Source organism: Callorhinus ursinus, unplaced genomic scaffold (assembly GCF_003265705.2).
Source record: "Callorhinus ursinus isolate GAN/ISIS: 27379988/994484 unplaced genomic scaffold, GSC_fseal_2.0 scaffold35, whole genome shotgun sequence".
Taxonomy (NCBI): domain Eukaryota; kingdom Metazoa; phylum Chordata; class Mammalia; order Carnivora; family Otariidae; genus Callorhinus; species Callorhinus ursinus.
The window spans coordinates 16422331-16445631 of NW_027397097.1; the positions used below are offsets into that span (position 1 = coordinate 16422331).

A 23301-nucleotide genomic window follows, 5' to 3' on the forward strand; every position below is an offset into this window, starting at 1 on the left:
TTCTCTCTGCCTTTAACTCTAAAGAACAGAGCAGCAAAGACAAATTGCAAGTGGGTATGCACACAGGGATGGGAGAAATTGTCGTTGGCTGACTTTGCAAACAATATAACATTCTTAACCAATTTCCTATTTTGCTTTTGCTTTGAACCATTACATCATTATTTTTATGCCTTCCTCTAGCATCCCAGTATGAATTTGCTACTATGTTTTTAAGACCACTTAACCCACATTTCTAGAATGACATGTAAATTAAGAAACAGACTTACTGTGAGAAAGGACATGAGGTAATTTACTATAAATCAAGTAAATGCTAGTTGTGCCATCTCTTTCAGGCTCTGACTTTTTTCCTCAAACTATGTGCCAAGATAGTGTTTTCTACGATATTCTTCACGTATTTCTAGAGTTTTGCAGAGCCTCTCAAGAACTACTCTGTAGCATGGTATGGGAGACAAAGCAGTATCTTAGGCAGAGCATTTCTACACTTAACTTACTTATAAAGGTTTTAACAGATTTGATTTTATTTGAACAGTTTCTTTGCTTAAAAAACAAAAGTGCCATTTTAGGTAATTAGACTTATTGAACAGCTGAGTTTTGGATATGTGAGGTTAATTATACAGTTAAAACACAAATGTGTTTGTATGTTCCATACAAATGACTTAAAGCCTTACGAAAATATTTTTGCCTTAAGCCATTTCTAAGATATATTTTCTGAATGGGGAAGTTGTATGCTTTAGTTTTATCAGACACTTTAAAAACATATTCTAGAAATTTAGCAGTCCCAAGTTCAGAGCACCAATTACACACACAAAAAATGAAATTATACAAAATTAAGGACTAACTTACATCTGAGAAAGCAGTGAATACAGTAAAACAGCAAAATGAAGAGTCAGTATGTTTAAGGAATATATATCATTTTTAAAAAATATTTTATTCATTTGAGAGAGAGAGAGAGCGAGCAAGCACAAGCAGGCAGAGCAGCAGGCAGAGGGAGAGGGAGAAGCAGGCTCCCTGCTGAGCAGGAAGCCCGACGTTGGGGCTCGATCCCAGGAGCGTGGGATCATGACCTGGGCCGAAGGCAGTCGCTTAACCAACTGAGCCACCCAGTGTCCCAGGAATATATATCATTTAGCCCACCAGTGAGGGAGTAGATCTTTTTCTTTAAAGAATTTAAAACTTTATTGGGAATTGAATGCTATTTAAATGAAAAGGAAATAATTAGAAAAGAAAAAAAGTTATTCCATAAGTTATAGGTATATTTTTGAGGACATGAAAGCTTAAATGAGAAAAAAAAGGGGTTTATAAATGTTGCTACAAATGCATATGTGATCCAGGGCTGGACCTGTCTGGAGCTGAAAAATAGTCTAATTACTCTCTTCCTCCATGAAATAGCTTGGGTGACTCCTTGACCGTTGAGTACCTAAAATATTGATTGAAATTGTTTAAGTGTCCCTTGTAGTTCCAACCTACAAAGAGATGAAGGTAGGAGGTTATCATCCTTGAAGGACAGGTTTTGTGGAAGATTTTTTTTTTTGAACTAGAAATTACAGGTGTAATTTAGAGAAGGTAGATTTCAGTGCGGCGATGAGGAAGAATTTTCAAATAGAACTGTCCAAAAAATGGATCTGGTTGCCTGGCAAAGTTGAGAGTTTTTCATTCTAGGAGATTATTAAGCAAAAGCTATATAATAATCTTTTATGGTCATCACAGAAGGGACTCATGTAGCAGAGAACTGGTCAGATTAGGTAGTTCTCAAAGTTTTATCAGTGATTAAGATTTTATGAGAGGTCCACCTAAAAAATCTGTAGGCTTCCTCTAGGTCAGCTGACTGGTTTCAGCAGGGGGCAGTTTTGAACACCATCCCAGAGATAGTTGGTAATGTTGGAGACATTTTTGGTTGTCCTCACTGGTGTCGGGGGTGCCATTATCATCTGGTGGGTAAAGGCCAGAGATGCTGCTAAACATCCACAGTGCACAGGACAGCCTCCCACGTCTCAACCCCTAACAACAAAGAATTGTCACTAGCACCAAGGGGAGAAACTCTGGGATTTGGTTCTAGGGATTTGGCAGAGTGAGTGATTTAGACGGTGGTCCATTTGATCTTTGAGATTGGTCTGGGCCTGAAGTGATTAGTCCAGCTCATGCTGGTCTTAGGCACAAGTGGGAAGTAGGAAACAATTATTTTCAACAGCTTCTTGCCCTGCCCTTTACATTGTCAATTCCATTGCTCTCATGTTTCTGTAAGGTCTGCCTCTGTACCATCCTTCTGGGCCTGTCCTCTCTAATGATTCTTGATCTCATCAAACTTAGCTCCCTTGGGCCCTTTTTCTTCAACATCTGTTCTCTATTACCTAGATAATAGAAAAATAAATATACCTACTCATGTTGATTTGGTTCCCTTCTCTTAATTGGTGATGATACCTGAATCTCTTTTTCTCCCCTTGCAATTCATGGTGATTCTGCTGGATCCTTTCAACATGACAGTTGTTTACTTACAGGGCTGTAAAATGTACAGGTTGTCATTCACACAGATTATATGTAAATACTTTATTGAAGTAAGACAATGGGATTCTTGTCTAATATCTATTCAAAATGATTAAAAATTCAAACAAGACATTAGAAATATTTATATGCATGTATATGAAACTAGAGCTAGCAACTCAGATTAAAATATCAGTGAAAGCAGTTTGAGTACTGGAAATTATTAAGACTAAGAATGATCTACAATCACTTGCGTACAGATCGCTTAACTTTTAAAGGTTAGCTGACTCTCAGCTTTATTTACATATGTATGCAGAAATGGGATAATCAGGCAATAGTTTTGTGTTGATATTTAGTTAATATAAATAAAATGCTTTGATTTGTAGTTTGGTGACCTAACAATCCAAAATGAAATTCAAATGTCACCTTATTGTTATAGATAATGGGAAAAGTTTTCTTCTGGTCCTTCATGTACTGTACTCACTCCTAAATAATGAGTATATTTAGTTGAAGAATTTATTTGTTCCTCAGCTAGGTCTCAATATATATGGACGTCTATTTCCAATGAAAGTTTTAAAGCAGAGTAATTACCAATATTTTAATGTTTATTTTTCACTAAAAAACTGGTCGTTGTACCCTTTTTCACTTTTGTAATAATGAAATCATGCTTCCACAAATGCCAGTTTATACTTCGGCTCCTAGCTTGTTTAAGATGAAGGAATGTACACTTAGGATAATTCAGACACTGAGACTGTGTGTACCAGGAACCACCTGCTTTCCTTAGGGGCCTTTTCTATTAAAATATTAATCAGACTATTTGTTGTTATGACAGAATTTCTATGTGAAAATTTTGGCCAACATACATGCATACTTCATTTTTGCCATGCCCTATATTTAATACACTAAGAAAATTACATTTTAGAAATGCTCTTTAGAACTTTGCAGTTTCTACTCCCAATTAGTTTGGTTTATTGTTACTAATTAAATTTTGAAAACCGAGAAGCCCAAGTCATACCAGTTTCAAAGTGCTTTGGGTGTTGTGAAGACTTATTTTTTAGGGTATTACCCTGTTTCACTCTTAATCATCTTCCCAGCATGACGATATTAGGTCGTTATGCTCTGCTGATAAACTGCTTATTCATCTCATTCTAACTGTGTGGGTGGAGACAACAATGGTATTTAGACGTGGTGTTTTAGACATATCCCAGGGATGTCTTTGTGCTATAATTTGTAGAATTTTATTTTGAGAAGGCTCTACCTAAACTGTAAGATATCTTTAAAAATAGCCACCTCAACAAATCCGAGTCAGAGGAGAGAAATAAATAAGTCTATAATTTAAGTTAATGTTTTTGTTGTTGTTCTAACCATGAATTCTATGTCCCATATGTCTATATGTTCAATAATCTGCATTTTCAAGGTATTACTTTGGCATATAACATAGAGTAAGTATAAATTCACATTTTGGGGATTATTAAATAAATGTAATATGCTAGAGAAAAGTAAACTGAAACTGCAGCTATGCTAATTGCTGCTAAAAAAGAATGTGAGAACATTAAGAATGCTATTGTGAAAAGGTTTAAAAAAAAATTTGTTCAACTCTTCCCATGCCTGTTAATGACATCTTTTGGGAAAAAAAAATTGAGAAGAAAAAAACAAAACTTATTTTTCCTTTCATGACAGTTTCCATAGGAGTAGGTGATTATCAGGTTGTGAACATAATTGAGGTACTAAAATACCGTATAAGGATCACATTCTTCATCCTGAAGACTCCTAGTCTCATAATTCCTCAGGTGTAGGAATTAGGAAAAAGCAGGTTAAGATGGAGAGAAAAAAAACAAGGTGGAGGTTTTTCCAAGTTTAGACTATACTCACATTTGCAGGTATATTATTTTGAGTTTATTTAGAAAGTGTAGGGAATACTCTCCTTTTTTTTAAATTTTTTTTAAGATTTTTATTTATTTGATAGAGAGAGAAACAGCGAGAAAGTGAACACAAGCAGGGGGAGCGGGAGAGGGAGAAACACACTTCCTGCCTGCGTTTTAGGTCATATGTTCCAGATTCATCCTTGAAACTGCCTATACACAAATTTTATTCAAGGTCTTGACCACATGCAACTGGAATACAAGGCAAGGTAGAGATTTCCATGATAGAGGTGATGCCCACTCCTTAAATCTCTTTATTTATTTATTTTTTTAATTTTTAAAAGATTTTATTTATTTGACAGAGAGGAACAAGGCAAGGTAGAGATTTCCATGATAGAGGTGATGCCCGCTCCTTAAATCTCTCTATTTATTATTTTTTTAAATTTTTTTAAAAGATTTTATTTATTTATTTGACAGAGAGACACAGTGAGAGAGAGGGAACACAAGCAGGGGGAGTGGGAGAGGGAGAAGCAGGCTTCCCACGGAGCAGGGAGCCCGATGCAGGGCTTGATCCCAGGACCCTGGGATCATGACCTGAGCTGAAGGCAGACGCTTAATGACTGAGCCACCCAGGTGCCCCATATAAATCTCTTTTTAAAATCATTTTGCAATCCATAACTAATAGCTAATACTGGATGTAAACTTCATTTTGTACTAGATTTTTATCTCTGTTTAGTCTTAATCCATTTTTACTGTTGGAACAAGACCAGATAAGCATTTAAGTTTCTTCTCATTGCCCAAGACCCATAAATACTGAACAAAGTTGACTTTGGATTTCAGAAGATATTGGTAGTGATTTTTTAATTCATTTATCATTCTTTCTGTTAAAACTGTTAAGATGCTTTTGTAAGTATTTTGAAAAGCATACATTCCCATATTATTGTGTCTCTTAGTGATAAACTAGGTACTGAATCTGTCTTGCTGACTGGGGAGGAAAAAAACAACACAGAAAATGAAGTTTTCTTAAAGTCCGAACATAACTGAGAGGCCTTGGTCTGTTGTGTTTCCATGATGAAATAAGCATAGGAAGCTCAAAAGGAAAAATCTTGTGTGTAGATTCAGTTTGGAGGAGATGATTGAAAAGTCTTCCACAGTTCATCTGATTCAGATTTCAAGCACATTCTATACCCCACCCCACCCTTGCCTTTTTTTTTTTTTTGTAGAGGTAATGCTTGCTACATTACGCTTTAAGATTTTTTAAAATGTTCATTAGGAAACAAAAAACAAAACAGCCCATTAGTTTTGAACCTTTCCTGCTGAAGAAATTGTAGTATGCAGAGAGGAATCAGCAGCTGGATAGAAATAGTGAGAACGAAGATAGATACTAGCAATACCATGCCTAATCAAGGAAGGATTTTCTCAAATGAATTCTGGAATGAGCATATACGCAAAGAATGGGTACGGGGTATACTATTTGGGAGAACTAAATGATATTTTATTATACCAATGCATGAGTAAAATTACCCATCAGCTGTGTTTAAAACAACAGTAAAGAGATTACATATCCTTTTACTTATTGTTGATGGCTGTTTTGGGGGGGGGGGATTATGCTTTGGGATTGAGTTGGTTCCCAGTGGACACCTAAAATATTTGGAACGCAGCTGGAGGACAGCTGTTGGCTTTTGGTCCACAGCACAGTGTTGTTTGGTGAAGTAGTGACTGCTGTCTTACTGGCCACCTTAGTATTATAATAACCCTCACTCTAATGGTCTTTCCTACCTTTATCAAATAATAAAAATCTGAATTGCCATATTGCCATGTGCTATTTGTATGTGGCCTTGCTATGACCTCTCTAATCTGGGGCTCTTATTTATTTTTGTAATGTCTCTGAGGGAGAAACACCTTATCACCCCAACCTATTTCTTATTTGGGGTTAATGGGAATACCACCATTTGGTTGAAAATAACTAATCTACTACAAATTGTGTACTTATAATAATGAGGTTTCACTTAGGTGACTTGTCTACTTTGCCCTTCTGAAAACACAGTATTTTTTCAGCTTTAACTTTGCTCTGAGTCCATATAAAATCTTTCTCCTCCATGTGCTGAACGACATGTGAGCTTTTCTGTGTTATTTTTTTCTGAATTGTAAAAGTAACATGTTTGGCAGCATTAGGATAAAGAATGGTTCCTTACATAGCTATGTAAACATACTGGAAAACTAGCTCATGTCATTTTTTTCTCATTTCACTTAATATATAAACAAGGAAGGTTTCTTTGTTTTTTTTAATTGTAATATTTAAATTACTTATTTTAGAAATTGGTGTTTTTCTTTACTAGAATAAATATTTCATAGAAAATTTGAGGCTTATGGAATATTCTTGTCATCTTTGCTTTTCTTAAATCTCGTTCATTATGTAAATAGTGAGTTCTTTCACACAGAGCCTATTATACCTTAACTTTCTATTTTTTTTGCTGTGCATGAAAATAAGAGATGTTTCATAATTAAGTTGAATGAAATTTATAAACTGTAATGCTTTAATGGGGGGTTTTTAAAGGAATCTTTGAGAGAAATCCATGACAGCTCAGGGGTTTTAGAATCACACTTGGTTTCTAAACCTGCCTCAATTTCATAATTATCAGTGTCTCTCTAAATATCTTCCCTGAAGTAGAGATAATAATCCCTACATTGCAGGGCTATTTTGAGGATTACATAAGGTAATATAGGTCAAGCACCTAATACTGCCTGTGACATGCAGTGAGCTCAGTAACATCAGCAATTGATGTTGTTGGTATATTGTTATTGTAATTATTATTATATGGAACTATGAAAAAATTCCCCTCCCTTTGTAAAAAAAAATGGCAGACACTGGTTAAAAAAAATAATACATTGGAAGCACTATGGGGATTATTCCTCCCATGGAAGCACTGTAACCACTCAATCAACATTAATAAGAATAAAATATTTTCTAGAGGTAGAGGAGTATAATTGAAAGCCTTGACTTTGAAATCAGAATAGTCTTGGCTTTGAGTCTTAGTTCAGCCACTAAATATTCTGTGATTTTAGGTGAGTAATTTATCTTCTGAGCCCACTTAAAATGGGAGTAATAAAAACCTACCTTGAAGAGCTGTTGTTAGGATTAAAGATAATATTTTAAAAAATATCTTTTATAGTACCTGACACTCTTAATCAATAGCAGTTTATTATCTGTTTTATTCCTCTCCTTTCTTCTTTCTCCTTGTTCTCTGGTCCTTTTGATTGTCTTGAGTTACCTTTACTAACTTTGCATCTTTAAGCTCATCCATGGTTTCTTTTGGCTTCCTTTTCACACTTAGTTCTTTTCCTGTTTGTTTTGAATTGCATTTTTAATGAATGTTAGTGACCAGTGAAATGACCATACAATAGAGAAATGGGTATGGGGAAAAAAAAGAAGCAGCTGAGTATCTTGATAACTTTTAAATGTAAGTCAGTGGCCAAACTTTACTTCCAATAAACTGCATTTCCTTTACCTGATCATAATTGAGATGCGAATAAAGTGTTGTGGGTGTGTGAACGATAATGTCTAATTGGTGTTTATAGACCAGTTCAGAGAGTGTGCTTTCAATGAATATTTTGTTCAGTGAATGAATTCACATCTTGGCTTTTACCTGACCATTACATTTTTAAAAATTTTTAAATAAGCACTGAATGTTTCTATGTATAAATCTTTATCTTTGGTCTTTTAAATAGTTGTTTAAAGCTATTTATTTTAGGAGAATTAACATTTTGTTGTTATAAGGAATTAACTTGCAGGTTGTATAGTTACTGTGTACTGAAATTTTTCATAGTTGTATACTTTACATTGTTTCATTTTTATGGGAAACAAAGTACAGTTTACTTACTTAACCATAAAAGGACAGGAGGATATCATATAGGCTATACTTCCCAGCCACTATCTAACATAATTCGTTCACAACTGAAAAATTTCAAGGTTAATGTGTTGACAGACTTTGTTTGCTGACCTTGAAGGTATAAATCAAGAATAGTCAGCAATGCGGGGGGCGCCTGGGTGGCTCAGTCGTTAAGCGTCTGCCTTCAGTTTGGGTCATGATCCCAGGGTCCTGGGATTGAGCCCCGCATCGGGCTCCCTGCTCAGCGGGGAGCCTGCTTCTCCCTTTCCTACCCCCTGCTTGTGTTCCCTCTCTCACCGTGTTTCTCTCTGTCAAATAAATAAAATCTTAAAAAAAAAAAGAAATAGCAATGCAAGGAAGAGACTAGGCCCAAATTTTGGTCATATTTAGTGTAATTTCTTATACTCGGTCAGTGCAAATACTTTAAATTGCCCAGTATATATAAATATTCTGAGATTTGTCTCCTAGCATATTAGTGATGGTTTGCTTTGAAATAATTTCTTCTATGATGAAAAAAATTGACGCAGGGAATCATGGAATTTTGGAGTTCTGAAGAATCCTAGAGATTAACTTCTTTTAAAGATGAAAAAGTTAAGGTTTAAAAAATTGAAGTGATTTGATCAAGTTTATAGTCTTAATCTGGAGAACCAAGACTTTTTTCTTACCTCTACTCTGGCATTTGTGACTCTAAAACTCCCCATAGGGTGTTTTATACTGTTCCTGTATTTGTTTTATCAAGGAAGGGAAATTTTTAAAAAAATCATTAAGTAAAACTGCCAATCTAAAACAAAGGGACAGATTAAAAAGATGGACTGTGTGTTGAGATTTTAATTACATAAGGATTTTTAAAAATTAGGAAGCAATATATAGCTATTTAACTTGAGAATAGCACTCTTTAAAACTATGTATTGTCTAAAGCCAATCAATATTATGATAATGATAAGTTGTGTGTTCAAAGTCAAAATGTATACATTGCAAGGTATGATAACACTCATTCACCCTGTAAGAGTGGTATCTCCCAAGAGGCCATGCAGTGATCTGTGTTTGCAGAAAAGTGAAGAAATGGCTTAGAGTCTAAAGTTCAACCTTTTAAAAAGTGTATGAATAGAAGTACTATTTAGTTTTTTGAAAGATGGATTCTATAAACAGAAACTAATATCATTATCAAAAGCCTTATATATCAAAAATCTATCCATGTATGGAATTAGGTGAAATAGAGACTGTCCTTTGGGACTTTGTGTTCTAAGTAAGTTCTGGTGGAGACATTAAAAAAGGTATATAGATGGCCAAAAAGCATTACCTAAATATGTTGAATAATTACAATAATAACAATCAGATGTTTTGGTGAGTACCTCTTGAAGGGCGTGAAGTGTAAATATTCTGTCCTAGCATATCGTATTGGAATGATTTGTTAATGTGCCTGCATTTCCACCAGACTGGCCTCATAAGGGCAACAGGTATCAAGTATTATGTAGTTTTGTTTCCCTAATATGCTGGCAATATAGTAAGTACTGAATAAATATATAAATGAAGGTGAGAACCTGTGCTTTATCTGTTCTTTTTCACCCAAAGATCATGCGGGCTCCTGATCGTCTGGAACTTACCTCTGTATAGCTCTCTCTTATAGACTTGCTAAGTCACAAAGCGTTCAGAAACACATAGACACACCAGATCAACTTTTGTGAATGGGCTGCTTGGCTGAAGTATGACTAAAGCACACATGGGCAAGGGGAGTTTGTTGCTTCTTTTACAGAAACAGAAGTGAGATTTCAGTATTTATTTGTGTCATGGAAGAAGAGGGCTCAATGAATATGGGGAAAGTGGGCTTGATGAGTAATGAAGGCCAGGCAGCAAAGGGCGTCATTGTCTTTGGACATACTCAAGAAAGAGTGATCAGGGACAAAGAACATTTAATCGAGTATGTTAAAGAAAAGCAGGAGAGTTCTGTGGTAGGAAGTAGTTAAATGTACCATCTGTTTAGGTCTCTGGTAGGCTCTAAACTGACTTCAGGATATGTGTTTTAACCATTTTGAGGTTTCTTTTCCAGGACATGTTCATGTTGGGCTATATTCACATTTTTAATATTTCTGGTTATTTTTAGGATTTTAAAGTATTCATATATTGTGATACTGTTTTTTCTTTGTTAGAGCCTTGAGAGGGATAGTTTTCATATAATTCCACATGACATAGTGAAGAGAGTAAGAGTACAATTTTTTTCCTGTAAGTTTTGTAAAGCTTGATAGCAGGAAACGATATATTGTGAATCTATCACTTCCTAAAAAGGCATTCTGGAAGAAAGTACTTTTCAGCCGAATGAACTTTACTTTCACATTATTTGTTATACTTTGTGTATAGTCTTGGTTTAAAATGTTCTTTTGGCATTGGACATTATGAGATTTCCTTTCCATGATTACTTTTATTTAACCGGTTATTCATATTCTTGGTGCAAATCGATAATAATGAAATAAATTCTATGTTTTCATGTAAGTATATGCAGTTTCAAAAAATATAAATGGTTTCTAACAGATCAACAATCCAAAAATAGGCAAAGGATATGAAAAAGAGTTAAACCAACTGACCTAAAAACAAACAAAAATGTTTATAAATCTGGGAGGCTCAGTTTCACTTAAAGAAAAATGCAACTATAATATGAGCTATCGCTTCTTTCATCCATCCAGATTGGCAGGAATAAATAGTTTGATAAAACACAAACTGGGTATGGGAAAATAGGTAGTGTAAGGAAATAAGTGGTTTCATATGTAGATGATGGGAATGAATCAAAACTAAAAATGCACCAAGCCCTAAATGCAGTGAATTCAGGTCTAAGAATTTATCTCAAGAGATATAAGTGCACATGTTTGCCAAATATACTTTGGTATTCAGTATTTTCTGGCTCCATCCACTCTAAATATCTATTCATATACTGTTTTTAAAAATGTCAGCATTTCCATATGGGGTGTGTGTGTGTATGTGTGTGTGTAAAATTAGAAAGGAAAGTATAAAACAATGCCTTTATTAGGTATATGTATATATACAAATGTGTGCACAGACAGGATATCAGAGACCTGGAATAGGAGGGAACTTTCTTTTCACTGTATTTTTGTTATTCAGTTTGCAGTTTTGTTTTTATTGTGTATATGCATTACTTTGTAAAAATCAGTTTGAATATTTTTTGACATGTAATTTACATGCTGTAAAATTTGCCAGTTGAAAGTGTTAATTATGTGAGTTTTAGTGTATTTATAGAGTTCTGCATCTATCCATACAGTCTAAATTTAGAAACTTTTCATCACTCTCAGAAGAAACTTTGTACCATTAGCAAACAGTTGCTGTCATACCTCACTTCCCTAGCTCTAGACATCCATTACTCTACTTTCTGTAAATAGATTTGTCTATTCTGGAATTCATATAAATGGTATCATACAACATGTGGTCATTTATAACTAGCTTATTTCAGTTAAATAATATTTTTGAGGTTCATCCATGTTGTAATGTGCCCTATATTACTTTTTGAGTTAAAAAATGTTTAAGTAAAAAAAGCAATTGTAAAATTATCCTTTTTAAGTATGTTGTGCAATGGTTGTGAAATGGAAGAGAATTACAGTGAAAGTATTTGTTGTCATAGTTACTATTTATTGAGCATCTTTGATGTACTAGTAATTCTTTTAGGCTTTATGTATGTTATCTCATTTAATCCTTACAATATATGTAATAGATGGTATTGTATTGTTTCTACAAATGAGTAAATTAAGTGGTATGATTATAAATTTTGTGTCAATTTACACATAAAAGCATAAAGTATAAAAATAGATGTATGCAGATGTCTACTTTACAGCCAAAGTTAGAATATTTTATGTGCTACATAACATTACCAAGATGCACAGTGGAAATATCACTCATTAGCCAGATAGTTCTAATAGAATTTTTTGCAATTATGGAGCTATTCTGTCTCTTCTGTTATAGTATCCACAACTACATGTGGCTTTTGGTTATGTGAAATAGGACTAGTGTGAGTGAGAAACTAAATTTATTGTTATATAATTGTAAATAATTTAAATTTAACTACACTCTGCTTCTGTCCTTGATGTAGTAACAGTTACTGGTTGATCAGGGTAATCCTTATACCTACAGCTGTAAGAGTCAAAACCTGTGCAACAGATGAAACAATGGTTTCAAGGTCTTGGTTATAAGACACCAAAGGGCAGAGAGGTCCTTGAGAGCGGGGAAACAAATGAAATGGACCCTACGAGTAGAGTATGCTAGCTTCCCGCTTGTGGAAGTTTCAAGGCTTGGATCAAAGAGGAGGCATTCAGACAAAGTCAAGGACTTTTTGCGTTGAAGAAACAGAGTGGAGAGTAAGAGAAGACAATGCTGGATAGAGTTCATAGAACGGAAGACTAGAGAGAAAAGTGCTTAGCTGCTTGCTTAATGATTAGGACAAGTACCTGAGGGAAATGCCCCAGGTCAAGGAAAGAACAACCTGAAAGGATTTGAGGTCCTTACTTGAGTGCTTGCCTTTCAGATAGCAGCAGGAATAGTGTCTTGTTTCTACTAGCCAGACTGGAAAAATCTCAAGATTTGTGTGGCTTTGGGTATAAAGTACATGTAAGGGTCTTATCTCAGTAAATGGGGAGTAATTAGTTCTAAATTGAGCACTACTCTACTCCCTCCTAAAATATCTTAAGAGCAAGTCCTTAAATGATCAAACTGTTTCCAAATAACTGTGTCCCAGAACAAAGCTCAAGATTTATGAGAATATAGAAATATCCAGCAGTCACCAAGGTAAAATTCAGAATGTCTGATATCCAATCAAAATTACCAGGCATGCAGTAAGAAACAAGAAAATTTGACCCATAATGAGACAATAAATATGTCAATACCAAACCCAAACTGACAGAGCTGTTAGAGTTAGTAGGCAAGGACATTAAAAAGTTATTACAACTGAATTCCATAGTTTCAAAAAGTTGAGATATGGAAAATAGGGAAAAAATCTAAATCAAACTTCTAGAGATGATAATTACACTGTGTAAGATGGAAAATCTACTGAATGGCATTAATGACACACATTGCAGAAGAAAATATTGGTGAACTTGAAGACATAATAATAGAAGCAACCCAAAATAAAACAGAGAGTAAAGAGATTTTTTATTTTTTTTTCAAAGTAAAGAGAACATTAGTTGTGGGACAACTTCAGGGGACCTACTGTATATTAATTTGAGTTCCTAAAGAAGAAAAGGGGGGAAAGAAAAAAATTAATGTAATTATGGCTGAAAAATTTTTCAAATTTGGTGAAAATTGTAAACCCACGGGTCCAAGAAATTTAATGAAACCATAGTAGAAGAAACAAGAAGACTACTCCAAGGCACATCATAATCAAATTGTACAAAGATAATGGAGTGACATTTGTTGAGCTAACTACTGAAATAAAATCCATTAACCTAGAAATCTACACCCTACAAAAGTCTTTCTAAACAAAGGAAATTATTTTAGATCTATGTTTTTAAAGAAAAAATATTAAAATGTAGTCATTTTGTAATATAGGTTAAAGTATGATACATGGCGGTAATAGCACAAAGGGCAGAAGAGGAGGAATGGAAGTACCCTATTGTAAAGGTCTGTGTTATAGATCAAGTAGTAGAATAGCCCTTGGATGGAGACTGTATCAATTTAAAGATCTATACTATAAACCCTAAAACAAACACTAAAATAAGCCAGCAAAGGAGAGAAAATGGAATCATAAAAAATAATCCAGAAAAGGCAGAAAAAGAACACAAATGAGAAACAATAGAAAAATAAACACCAAGATGAGAGATTTAATTTTGAACTTACCAGTAGTCATGTTAAATATGAATACTCAATGCCAATGAAGAGATGGAGATTTTCAGATAGCATGTAAAACAAGAAACAACAAGAGTGCCTACACACATGAACTTCTAATATAAAGACCCCCCCAATCAGTTAAAAGTAAAAGAATGGATAACTAATAGTATCAAAAGAAATATGGAGTTACTATCAGATAAAATAGATTTCAGAACAAAGGATATTATCAGAGATAAGGAAGGTAATTTCATCATGATAAAGTGGACGTAATTCTAAATATTTATGTTCCTAAAAACAGAGCTTCAAAATACACCAAGGAAAAACTGATAGAACTGCAAGGAGAGATTGTGGAGACAACTCCACAATTACAGCAGGACATTTTGATAACTTTTCTCAATAATTGATTGAACAAGTAGACAATTAGGGATACAGAAGATTTGAACAACCTAATTGATAGATCATCTCTCCCAGCAACAGTAGAAGGCACATTCTTTTAAAATGCGCATTGAGGGGCGCTTGGGTGGCTCAGTTGGTTAAGTATCTGCCTTCAGTTCAGGTCATGATCCCACATCTGGCTCTCTGCTCGGCAGGGGGTCTGCTTCTCCCTTTTCCTCTGTGATCTCTCTCACTTTCGTGCTCTCTCAAATAAATAAAATCTTAAAAAAATAAAATAAAATGCACATTGGGGTGGCGCTGGCTCTGTCTGAGGAGCATGCAACTCTTGATCTCAGCATTGTGGGTTTGAGCCCCATGTTGAGTGTAGAGGTTACGTAAAAAAAAGAAAAAATACACGATGGATATTTACCAAATATATGGAACATATTCTTATACGTTTTGGGACACAAAATAAGTCCTGATAAATTTAGAAATAATCAACTCATATAAAATATTTTCTGACCATAATGGAATCAAATAAGTCAGTAACAACAGAAAGGTCACTTAAAATCCCCAAATATTTGGAAACTAAACATACTTCTAACTAAGTCATGGATCACAGAGGTAAGCAAAAGCAAAATTAGAAAGTATTTTGAATGAATAAAAATGAATAATGAACTTATCAAAATTATCAGGATACAGGTACAGCAGATCTTAGAAAGATATTAATAGCATTATATACCTATATTAAAAAAGAAAAAAATCTAGATCAGTGGCCTAAATTTTTGTCTTTAAAAAAATAGGAAAACAAAAGCAAATGAAATCCAAAGCAAACAGAATAATAAAGATCAAGTTGAAATCAATGAAACAGAAAACAGAAAAATGATAGAGAACATTAATGAAACCAAAAGTGAAACTTAGGTGGACCTAAGTTCTTTTTAGCTTTAAAATTTTGTAATTTGAAACACAGAGAAAATACTCTTCTTTATTTACCTACAGATTTACATTTATTTGAAAAAACCTTTTTTAAAAGTCAAGATGTATAGTAAATTAGCACAATTAAAAATAATTTGAAACACTAGCTCTCTCAAATTTCAATCCTTTCTTTAGCATCTTTAACACAATAATGAGTACCTTTCATAATAAGAATCAGAACCTTTCCAATGGTTCTGTTGATATAGTCCCCTCACTTATCTCTCATTTCCTCAATGTCTGTACCAAGTCTCTGCATCCTTGACTACTTTGTGTAAAACAACAACACCTGTTCTCCTGCATTTATTTCCTTATCGTGCTTTGTTTTTCTCCAAAACTGCTACCACTATCTTTTCCTTTAATATCTTCTTTTACCTAACTAAAAGATAGCTTTCATTAGGGCAAGGACTTTGTCCATTTTGTGTACTGCTGTAAGTTCTTGAACAGTGCCCAGCACATAATAGGCATTCAGTAAATACCTGTTAAATGAATTGATCAATTATACATTAATATCCTTTAGATTCTCCTCCCCTCCACCCCATTTGTACAGATTTTCATCTCTTGAATTTGAGAGATTTTGAAAGGTCTGCCTGTTTAATAGAAACTTTCCAGACTTAGGTGTCTAGGGGACATTTTTTATATCTAGATCACTTCTATAAGTAACAAAACAAAATTAAGACAGTTTGCTGAACACCTAACAATTATCGTCTCATTGAGTCTTCCCAACAGTTCAAAGTGAGATGAAATTCTCACCTTACAGACAAGGGATCTAAGGCTTAGGAAATTAAGTAAGGCTTTGAAAGTCACATACAACTAGATTCAAACCCAGATCTGCCATACTCCAAAGATTGAGATCTTAAACACTGTACTTTTTCCCCAGTTTCAGGTGTATTATTTGCAGAGATAAATGTTAGTTTAACATGAGTATCGATAGGTTTAGCATATTAGGTTAGAGCACAGCAATATTTTGAGGGAAAGAGACTAAGGAAATTTTCCTTAGAGAAGTTAGAGGGTGTGGGAAAGATTTGTGGGACACTTCTAGAGGTTTGTGAATAGGTCTGCAAAGGGGAAAATGACTAGGTCAGGGAAGGAATGAAACATTGAACATCTAGGAAGGATGGCTTTGCCCAAAGGGATAAAATGATAGGGAAATACAAATTGAGGTTCATGATCTGAGTCATTGGCTGGCAAATTATAACCAGTAAACAAACTCAATTGGACTCATTTTTAATTGGTTAATCAATAATTGAAAATTATTCCATATGCTTTAAGTTATGTTGTCAAAAACGGTGATATGAACCTTACACATCATTGATAGGGTATTTTTAAAGGTAATGGAAAGGAGAGAAGAAAGGAAGGAGCGAGGAGGACAGAAGATTGTGTGTGTGTGCTTATTAGAAAAAGATTTTATATACTTTACATATAGAAAAAGATTTTATATATTTTCTATATAATAAGTAATAAAAATATTTGTTTTGTAGTAATTGATACTTTCTTTTGGTTTGTAGGTTTATAGATTTCTAAGCCATTCAGGTTATGTTTATAGTGCTTATCTTAAGCCAAGGTGACAAGCTTGTTAAACTTAATTTGTAATAGCAAAACTATTAGACTTTCCTTAAGTTGACTAGAAATTATTTGTGTTGGAAGGAGCAAAACACTGTTTTGCACGATATTCATTTTTGGGTACTTTGTGGCCAGCCGTTTACAGTTAAAGATTATCCATTTGTCGTTTGTCTGTGATGTGAGGCCATTGACAGTCATGTTTAGTTTACACTGTTGTTAACATAAGAACACATTTTACAACTTGTTTTTCGGTGATTTAAAACAACTTATGGGGCGCCTGGGTGGCTCAAATGGTTAAGCGTCTGCCTTCAGCTCAGGTCATGATCTCAGGGTCCTGGGATCGAGTCCCGCATCGGGCACCCTGCTCCTTGGGAGCCTGCTTCTCCCTCTGCTTCTCTCTCTCTCTCTCTCCCTCTGTCTCTCATGAATAAATAAATAAAATATTAAAAAAAACAACAACTTATGGAGATCCACTTTGTTGGCACAACTAAGCTTTTGGTCAGGACTTGGATTCTGGATTCTTTCCATATATACCTTTTTTTTTTTTTTTTTTAAAGAGAGAGTAGGGGGGAAGGGGCAGAGGGAGAGGGAGAATGTTAGGCAGGCTCCATACCCAGTGTGGAGCTGGACGTGGGGCTTGATCTCACAACACTGAGATCATGACCTGAGCCAAAATCAAGTCAGATACTTAACTGACTGAGCCACCTAGGCACCCCTCCATATACATTTTATTTTGTTGTATTTAGTGTGATATGTTTGAGGGGAGCTTTTAGGTTTGAGGGGAGTTAGATTTACTGTATTCAGATGCCTGTTTTTAGAGGAATTTTTTTATAGCTAGTCCATATCCCACAAAGGATGATTATATTTTTAGGAGTTTTTCTTATTGATTAGAATTGGTTGACAACTGAACTGTATTTTACGTTTGAAAAAAATCTGGTCATGTTGGTATAACAGTTAATATGCTTATGATTTATTTGCTGACTTCATTATATAAGAACCATTGTATTTGTTCTTAAGTTACTTGCTTTTTCAGGCATTTTTAGATTATTTAAAAAATTGATTGTTCCTTTTTGAACCATGTTATCCTTCTACCTAGTCTATATACATATATACATATAATATATATACGTATTTTATACTATATAATATAAAATGTATATAATTTTATTTATATGTTTGTATACAGACTCATTATTGCCTTAATATGGTTTATATGAAAGGTAGAGAATATGATACGTGTATGACTAGTTTTCACATCTAAATTGTTTCAGGCACAAGATTTAATAGTGGGTATTTTGCTTTTATAAGACACAAATGATGCAACAACGTGGGTGGAGCTAGAGAGAATAATGCTGAGTGAAATAAGTCAGTCAGAGAAAGACAAATACCATATGATTTCACTCACATGTGGGATTTAAGAAACAAAACAAGTAAAGGGAAAAAAAAAGAGAGGAGAGACAAACCAAGAAACAGACTCTTTAACTATAGAGAACAAACTGATGGTTACCAGAGGGAGGTGGGTGGGGGGATGTGGATTAAAGAGTACACTTGTCCTGATAAGTACCCCACGATGTATGGAATTGATGAATCATTATCTTTACTCTTGAAACTAATATAACACTGTATGGTAACTATACTGGAATTAAAATTTAAAAAGAAAGACACACATATGATGTCAGTGTTCTTTTGCAAGTAATATATTTTCTCCTTGTTGTAGGTCCTTTTGTTCTGCATCACAGCTGCCATGTACATGTTCTTTTTCAGGTATGTCCTGTTATACCTATTTATTTTAATAGAAAAAATAGGGTTCCTTTGTGGTTTTTAAATCAGCCTTGTAACTAACGTTGTTCCCTAAATAATTATTTCTCACAAGTAGCACAAGGTTTTGTTTTGTCTTTGTTTCCTTCCTCTAGGATTGTTAGAGATAAATCACTGCTTCTTGATGAATAGAAGAGAGGGAAAAAAGATTTGTTTTGTTTGTTTGTTTGTTTTTCATATTCTCCTTACAGGTTCATCTTGGAAAGCTGAACATATAAATTAATAATCTTAAATACTGATAAGTGAGTTTTTGTTTTTTGTGGACCTGATTTTAGATATTCTTCACTCTCCAACATTTTATTTATTTATTTATTTATTTATTTATTTTTAAAGATTTTATTTATTTATTTGACAGAGAGAGAGTTAGCGAGAGCAGGAACACAAGCAGGGGGAGAGGGAGCAGCAGGCTTCCTGCAGAGCAGGGAGCCCGATGTGGGACTCGATCCCAGGACCCTGGGATCATGACCTGAGCCAAAGGCAGACGCTTAATGACTGAGCCACCCAGGCGCCCCTCTCCAACATTTTAAGTCAATTTAAGTCAACATTTTAAATTTAAATAAGAAATTTAAATTTAAATAAGAAAAAAGTGATGGCAGGGCTTAATCTAAATCTTCTGCCAAGGTAACCTAGCACATTAATCATTGTCTTTAAAATATTAAATTAGTCCATAATGTCAGACTTGTATTTCTCATTGACATTGAAACTGTGAGGCCTGTGGAGGAGTGTTAGGATGGCTCAAGATTTCAAGGCCAATGAAAAGGATACCATTGTTCTATAACCATAGCAGTACAGGAAGAGGATTTTGGATTGGGAAGAGTCCATTCCTTCCTAATCTTTATTGTCAGTGATACCAGTAATTCCCATTTATTTCAGTCTTATTACACTAATTTGAATAGACTTTTTCTTGATTTTTCTGGATATAGGCAGAATTCAGTCACAACAGGAAGGACCAAACTTTTAAAATTAAAATTTGTACTTGATTAACAAAAGCAGTTACAGATTTTAATAAGATATATTTGATAGATATCTTAATTTTTTCTTTTTACCTAAATCAGACAATTCAACCATACCAGAATTTTAAAACAATTTCCTGCCAGAACATCCTAATAAATATTTGATAAGCACAATGATAGGATTTTAACTTATTAAGACTTTATCCAAAATTTTACATGCACATTTAAAGTGATGCTGCTGTTATTCTTGTAAAGGGACAGCCAGGCCATTAGAAGGGAAAAATGAATCAGATTTCAAGGTAGGGAGAACTTGATTTGTAAAGGATTGGTAATGGGTGCATAATATTTTTTGTCAGTTATTAATGACTGAAAAATCATTGCAGCTCTCTGGGGGTCTTTGTGAAATTGTTTGAGCTACCATATGGTCTCTTTCTTATATTTTAACAATTTAGGGGTCAGGTAGAGGAGTTAGGAACAATGACTATATCATTTCATCAATTTCCAAAAATTGCATATTGTATTCAGATACATTATTAGGACAGTATGTAAAAAGTTCACACGGTTGAGCTTTATGTCTATCTAGTCTGAAGGTAAAGCATACCTAGTGGGGAAAATACAAAAAAGAGAAAAACTTAGAAACCTATCTTCTGTTGACATACACAGGAGGAAAATACAATATCAAGTAAATTTTCTTTTTGTGAAAATTCCTAAAAGAAGATAGTTAAATGCAACAGTCCTTCCAGTCTGACACTTAAAGACAGTGTATTTGATCAACAGTTAGCATTTCTTAGTCGTCAGTTTTTGAGGTTTAAAAAACAAATTGTATGTTGAATATAGTGATTAATGCCCAGGTTTTAGCTTGGTCTTCGGAAATCATACTTTGAAAACTGCTGCCATCAACGTAGTATTTTTGGTGTAGAAAGAAAATCAGCCCTATAAATATGTATTTTGGTGTAGAGCTATGAAACCTTTTCCTGTTTCAGTCACAAAGTCTAGGTTAAAAACAACATTTTAAAATACTTTCCAGAAGGCTCAATACAAGGTTTTAGTGCCAAGATAAACATTTTCAGTTTTCTGAGGAAAGGGCTTGTTTTCTCCTAAAAGAAGCACTATCACCAAATTCCTAGTGTTCTTGGCAGAAGTTAGTTTGAATAACTCAACAAAAGAGGTTTGGCAAATGGTAAAATAAAACCATTTATAAAGTACTACAATCAAACAAAACAATGTTACATGTTTGTCTGAACTCTGGCCTGTGTTTGGAATGAACAAACAACATTGTACATAGCAGTTAGCGAGTCTGATTGCATTAAAATATTTTATTCTTAAAACTCAGTTTTATATATAGATATTTGAGGTCACATTTTTTCCATTTATTAACAATTTTAATTCTAATTGCTTAAAATAGGTAAATATCAAATGATGTTGTCCCTAGGTTTCCATTTATACTAATTTCCTTAGAGAAGAGAGGATAAGGGAATCATTTTATGTTAGAAATTAATCAGCTTGTGTTTTTATCCTAACCTATAAGTGGGAAAAAGGGAAATGAGACCCCCTTTCAATAGAAAATATGCCAATTTTATTTATTTAGAGTAGGAACTTGAGGAATTAGTTCCATAAGTATTTTCTAAAAGTGACATATAGGATGTGATGGTTATAGTATGAATTTACTTAAAAAGTAATGCAGTATTCCTAGTATTAAAATAATGGCTATTAAAATGTGTAATGAAAACATCTTACTTTTGAGTAGTTCTTTTGTTATTTTTTAATAGGTACAGTTTTCTTTTCACATGCATTTTCTCATACACAGTGATCTTGATTTTCAATCTGTACATCAGAAATAAGGCTTACATTCAGATAGAATTCTGAGAAAACTTCAGAGGCTTGGGTTGAGGAACTGTAATACGTGAAGAGAATTCTAGTTCTTAGCCAGCTGGCCATCCATCCATCCAGGTGTCTGTTGATACCAACATATGCTGTGGATTCTGTTAAGAACTGGGGTACAATATTTTGAAGATATTTTGAAAGAAGTCTTTCTGTGCAACCCCCAGTGGGCATTCTTCATAATGATTCTGCTTCCATTGTTCAATCATGTTATTATTTTGTATGTTGTTGTCATAACTTTGTCTTAGAGCATGTCTGTCACTATGAAGCAGAAGTCATAGTTGAAAATTTGGTAAAATATTTCTTCTCATGCATACCTTTAAAGCGATTTTTTTTTAACTTCTAAATGTATACTTATGGGTAAAGCAACCTGTTTTGTTTGTTTGTTTGTTTGTTTTTAAGTCAAGGATTTATTATAGTTGTTGATTCAGGCTTGATTAGGATCTTTCCAACAGTCATGTGGAGAGAAGAAATGAGTTTCTTTTGAACCATTAGCTCTTTCCTTTTTTTAACTGAAAAGCAAAGGAGAGAATTAACAACAACACAAACAGCATGCCAAAACTAATACACATAATCCTGCTAACAAAAAACAATGAAACATGCTACACTTTTAAACAATTTATTTATTGGTTTTATTTTCAACATTAGGTATCTGTGTACGGAGAACACGTAGTTTAGAAAAGTGAAATAATTCAGTTTCACTTTTCTTTAATAATTTAATTTTAAATTGACAGTATCATAAAACATATCATGACAACTTTGATCCCATCCTGGTGAGTACCTAGCTAGAAATTCTTTACACCTGCCTTTGCAAAGGCAGCAACAAATCCAACATTTTGTTTAAACATGTAGATTGAAAGGCTCAGACTTGTTGTCATAGCAGATAATCTACAGACTGTGTATAACTGATTCACAAGAGACATAACTTAATCTGCTATAAACATTGAAAAACATTGTATTTTTATTTAGAATCTAGTGCAAATTAAAGTTGATTGTTGTGTTTAAAACATTATTTAGAGGGACGCCTGGGTGGCTCAGTCGGTTAGGCGTCTGCCTTCGGCTCAGGTCATGATCCCAGGGTCCTGGGATCGAGTCCCACATCGGGCTCCTTGCTGAGCAAGGAGCCTGCTTCTCCCTCTGCCTGCCTCTGTCTCTCTCTCTCTCTGATAAATAAATAAAATCTTTAAAAAAAAACAGAAAACATTATTTAGAAACAGTATTGATGCCTGCCATGGATGAATTCTGGTCAACTCTCTGTGAATGTACAAATAAAACTGTTTCATTAGTCTCAAGATAATGGATGTATTTTGTTTTTAAGAAAATGAAATGACACTATTCATGGCTATCTGCATTTTGAGTGAAAGACATTTGTGATTATCCTTGAATCTCCTAATGTAAACGGAACCTAGTATCTTTGAAGTGACTTTAACAGCAAGTAAAGAACTTTTGATCTGGGTCTTTTATTGATTTAACAAAAGCCCTTTAAATATCAATTAGGTTCTATTTTTTAAAGTACTGCCTAAAACTACACAGAAATCCAGTCTAGAAAATTATATATGGCATTTGAACTTTAAAAGTTTTACTTCAGGATTAGGAGAGTTTGTCCTAATGAGGTTTGTATTTTGAAGAGATTTCTTCCAGCAAAGCAGAGAGTGAATTGGGGGCTTGTAGGGGGCATAATGGCAGTTA

The 23301-nt window shown here is 34.1% G+C and overlaps 1 protein-coding gene across 1 annotated transcript in view; it reads left to right on the forward strand.

Annotated features, from left to right (window-relative positions):
• Positions 1–23301, forward strand: part of TMEM135 (transmembrane protein 135) — a 300182-nt gene that overhangs the window by 176665 nt on the left and 100216 nt on the right. Inside the window, exon 6 of the mRNA XM_025848397.2 lies at positions 18678–18724. Coding sequence (XP_025704182.1) covers positions 18678–18724 — 47 coding nt within the window. The remainder of the gene's footprint in view (positions 1–18677; positions 18725–23301) is intronic.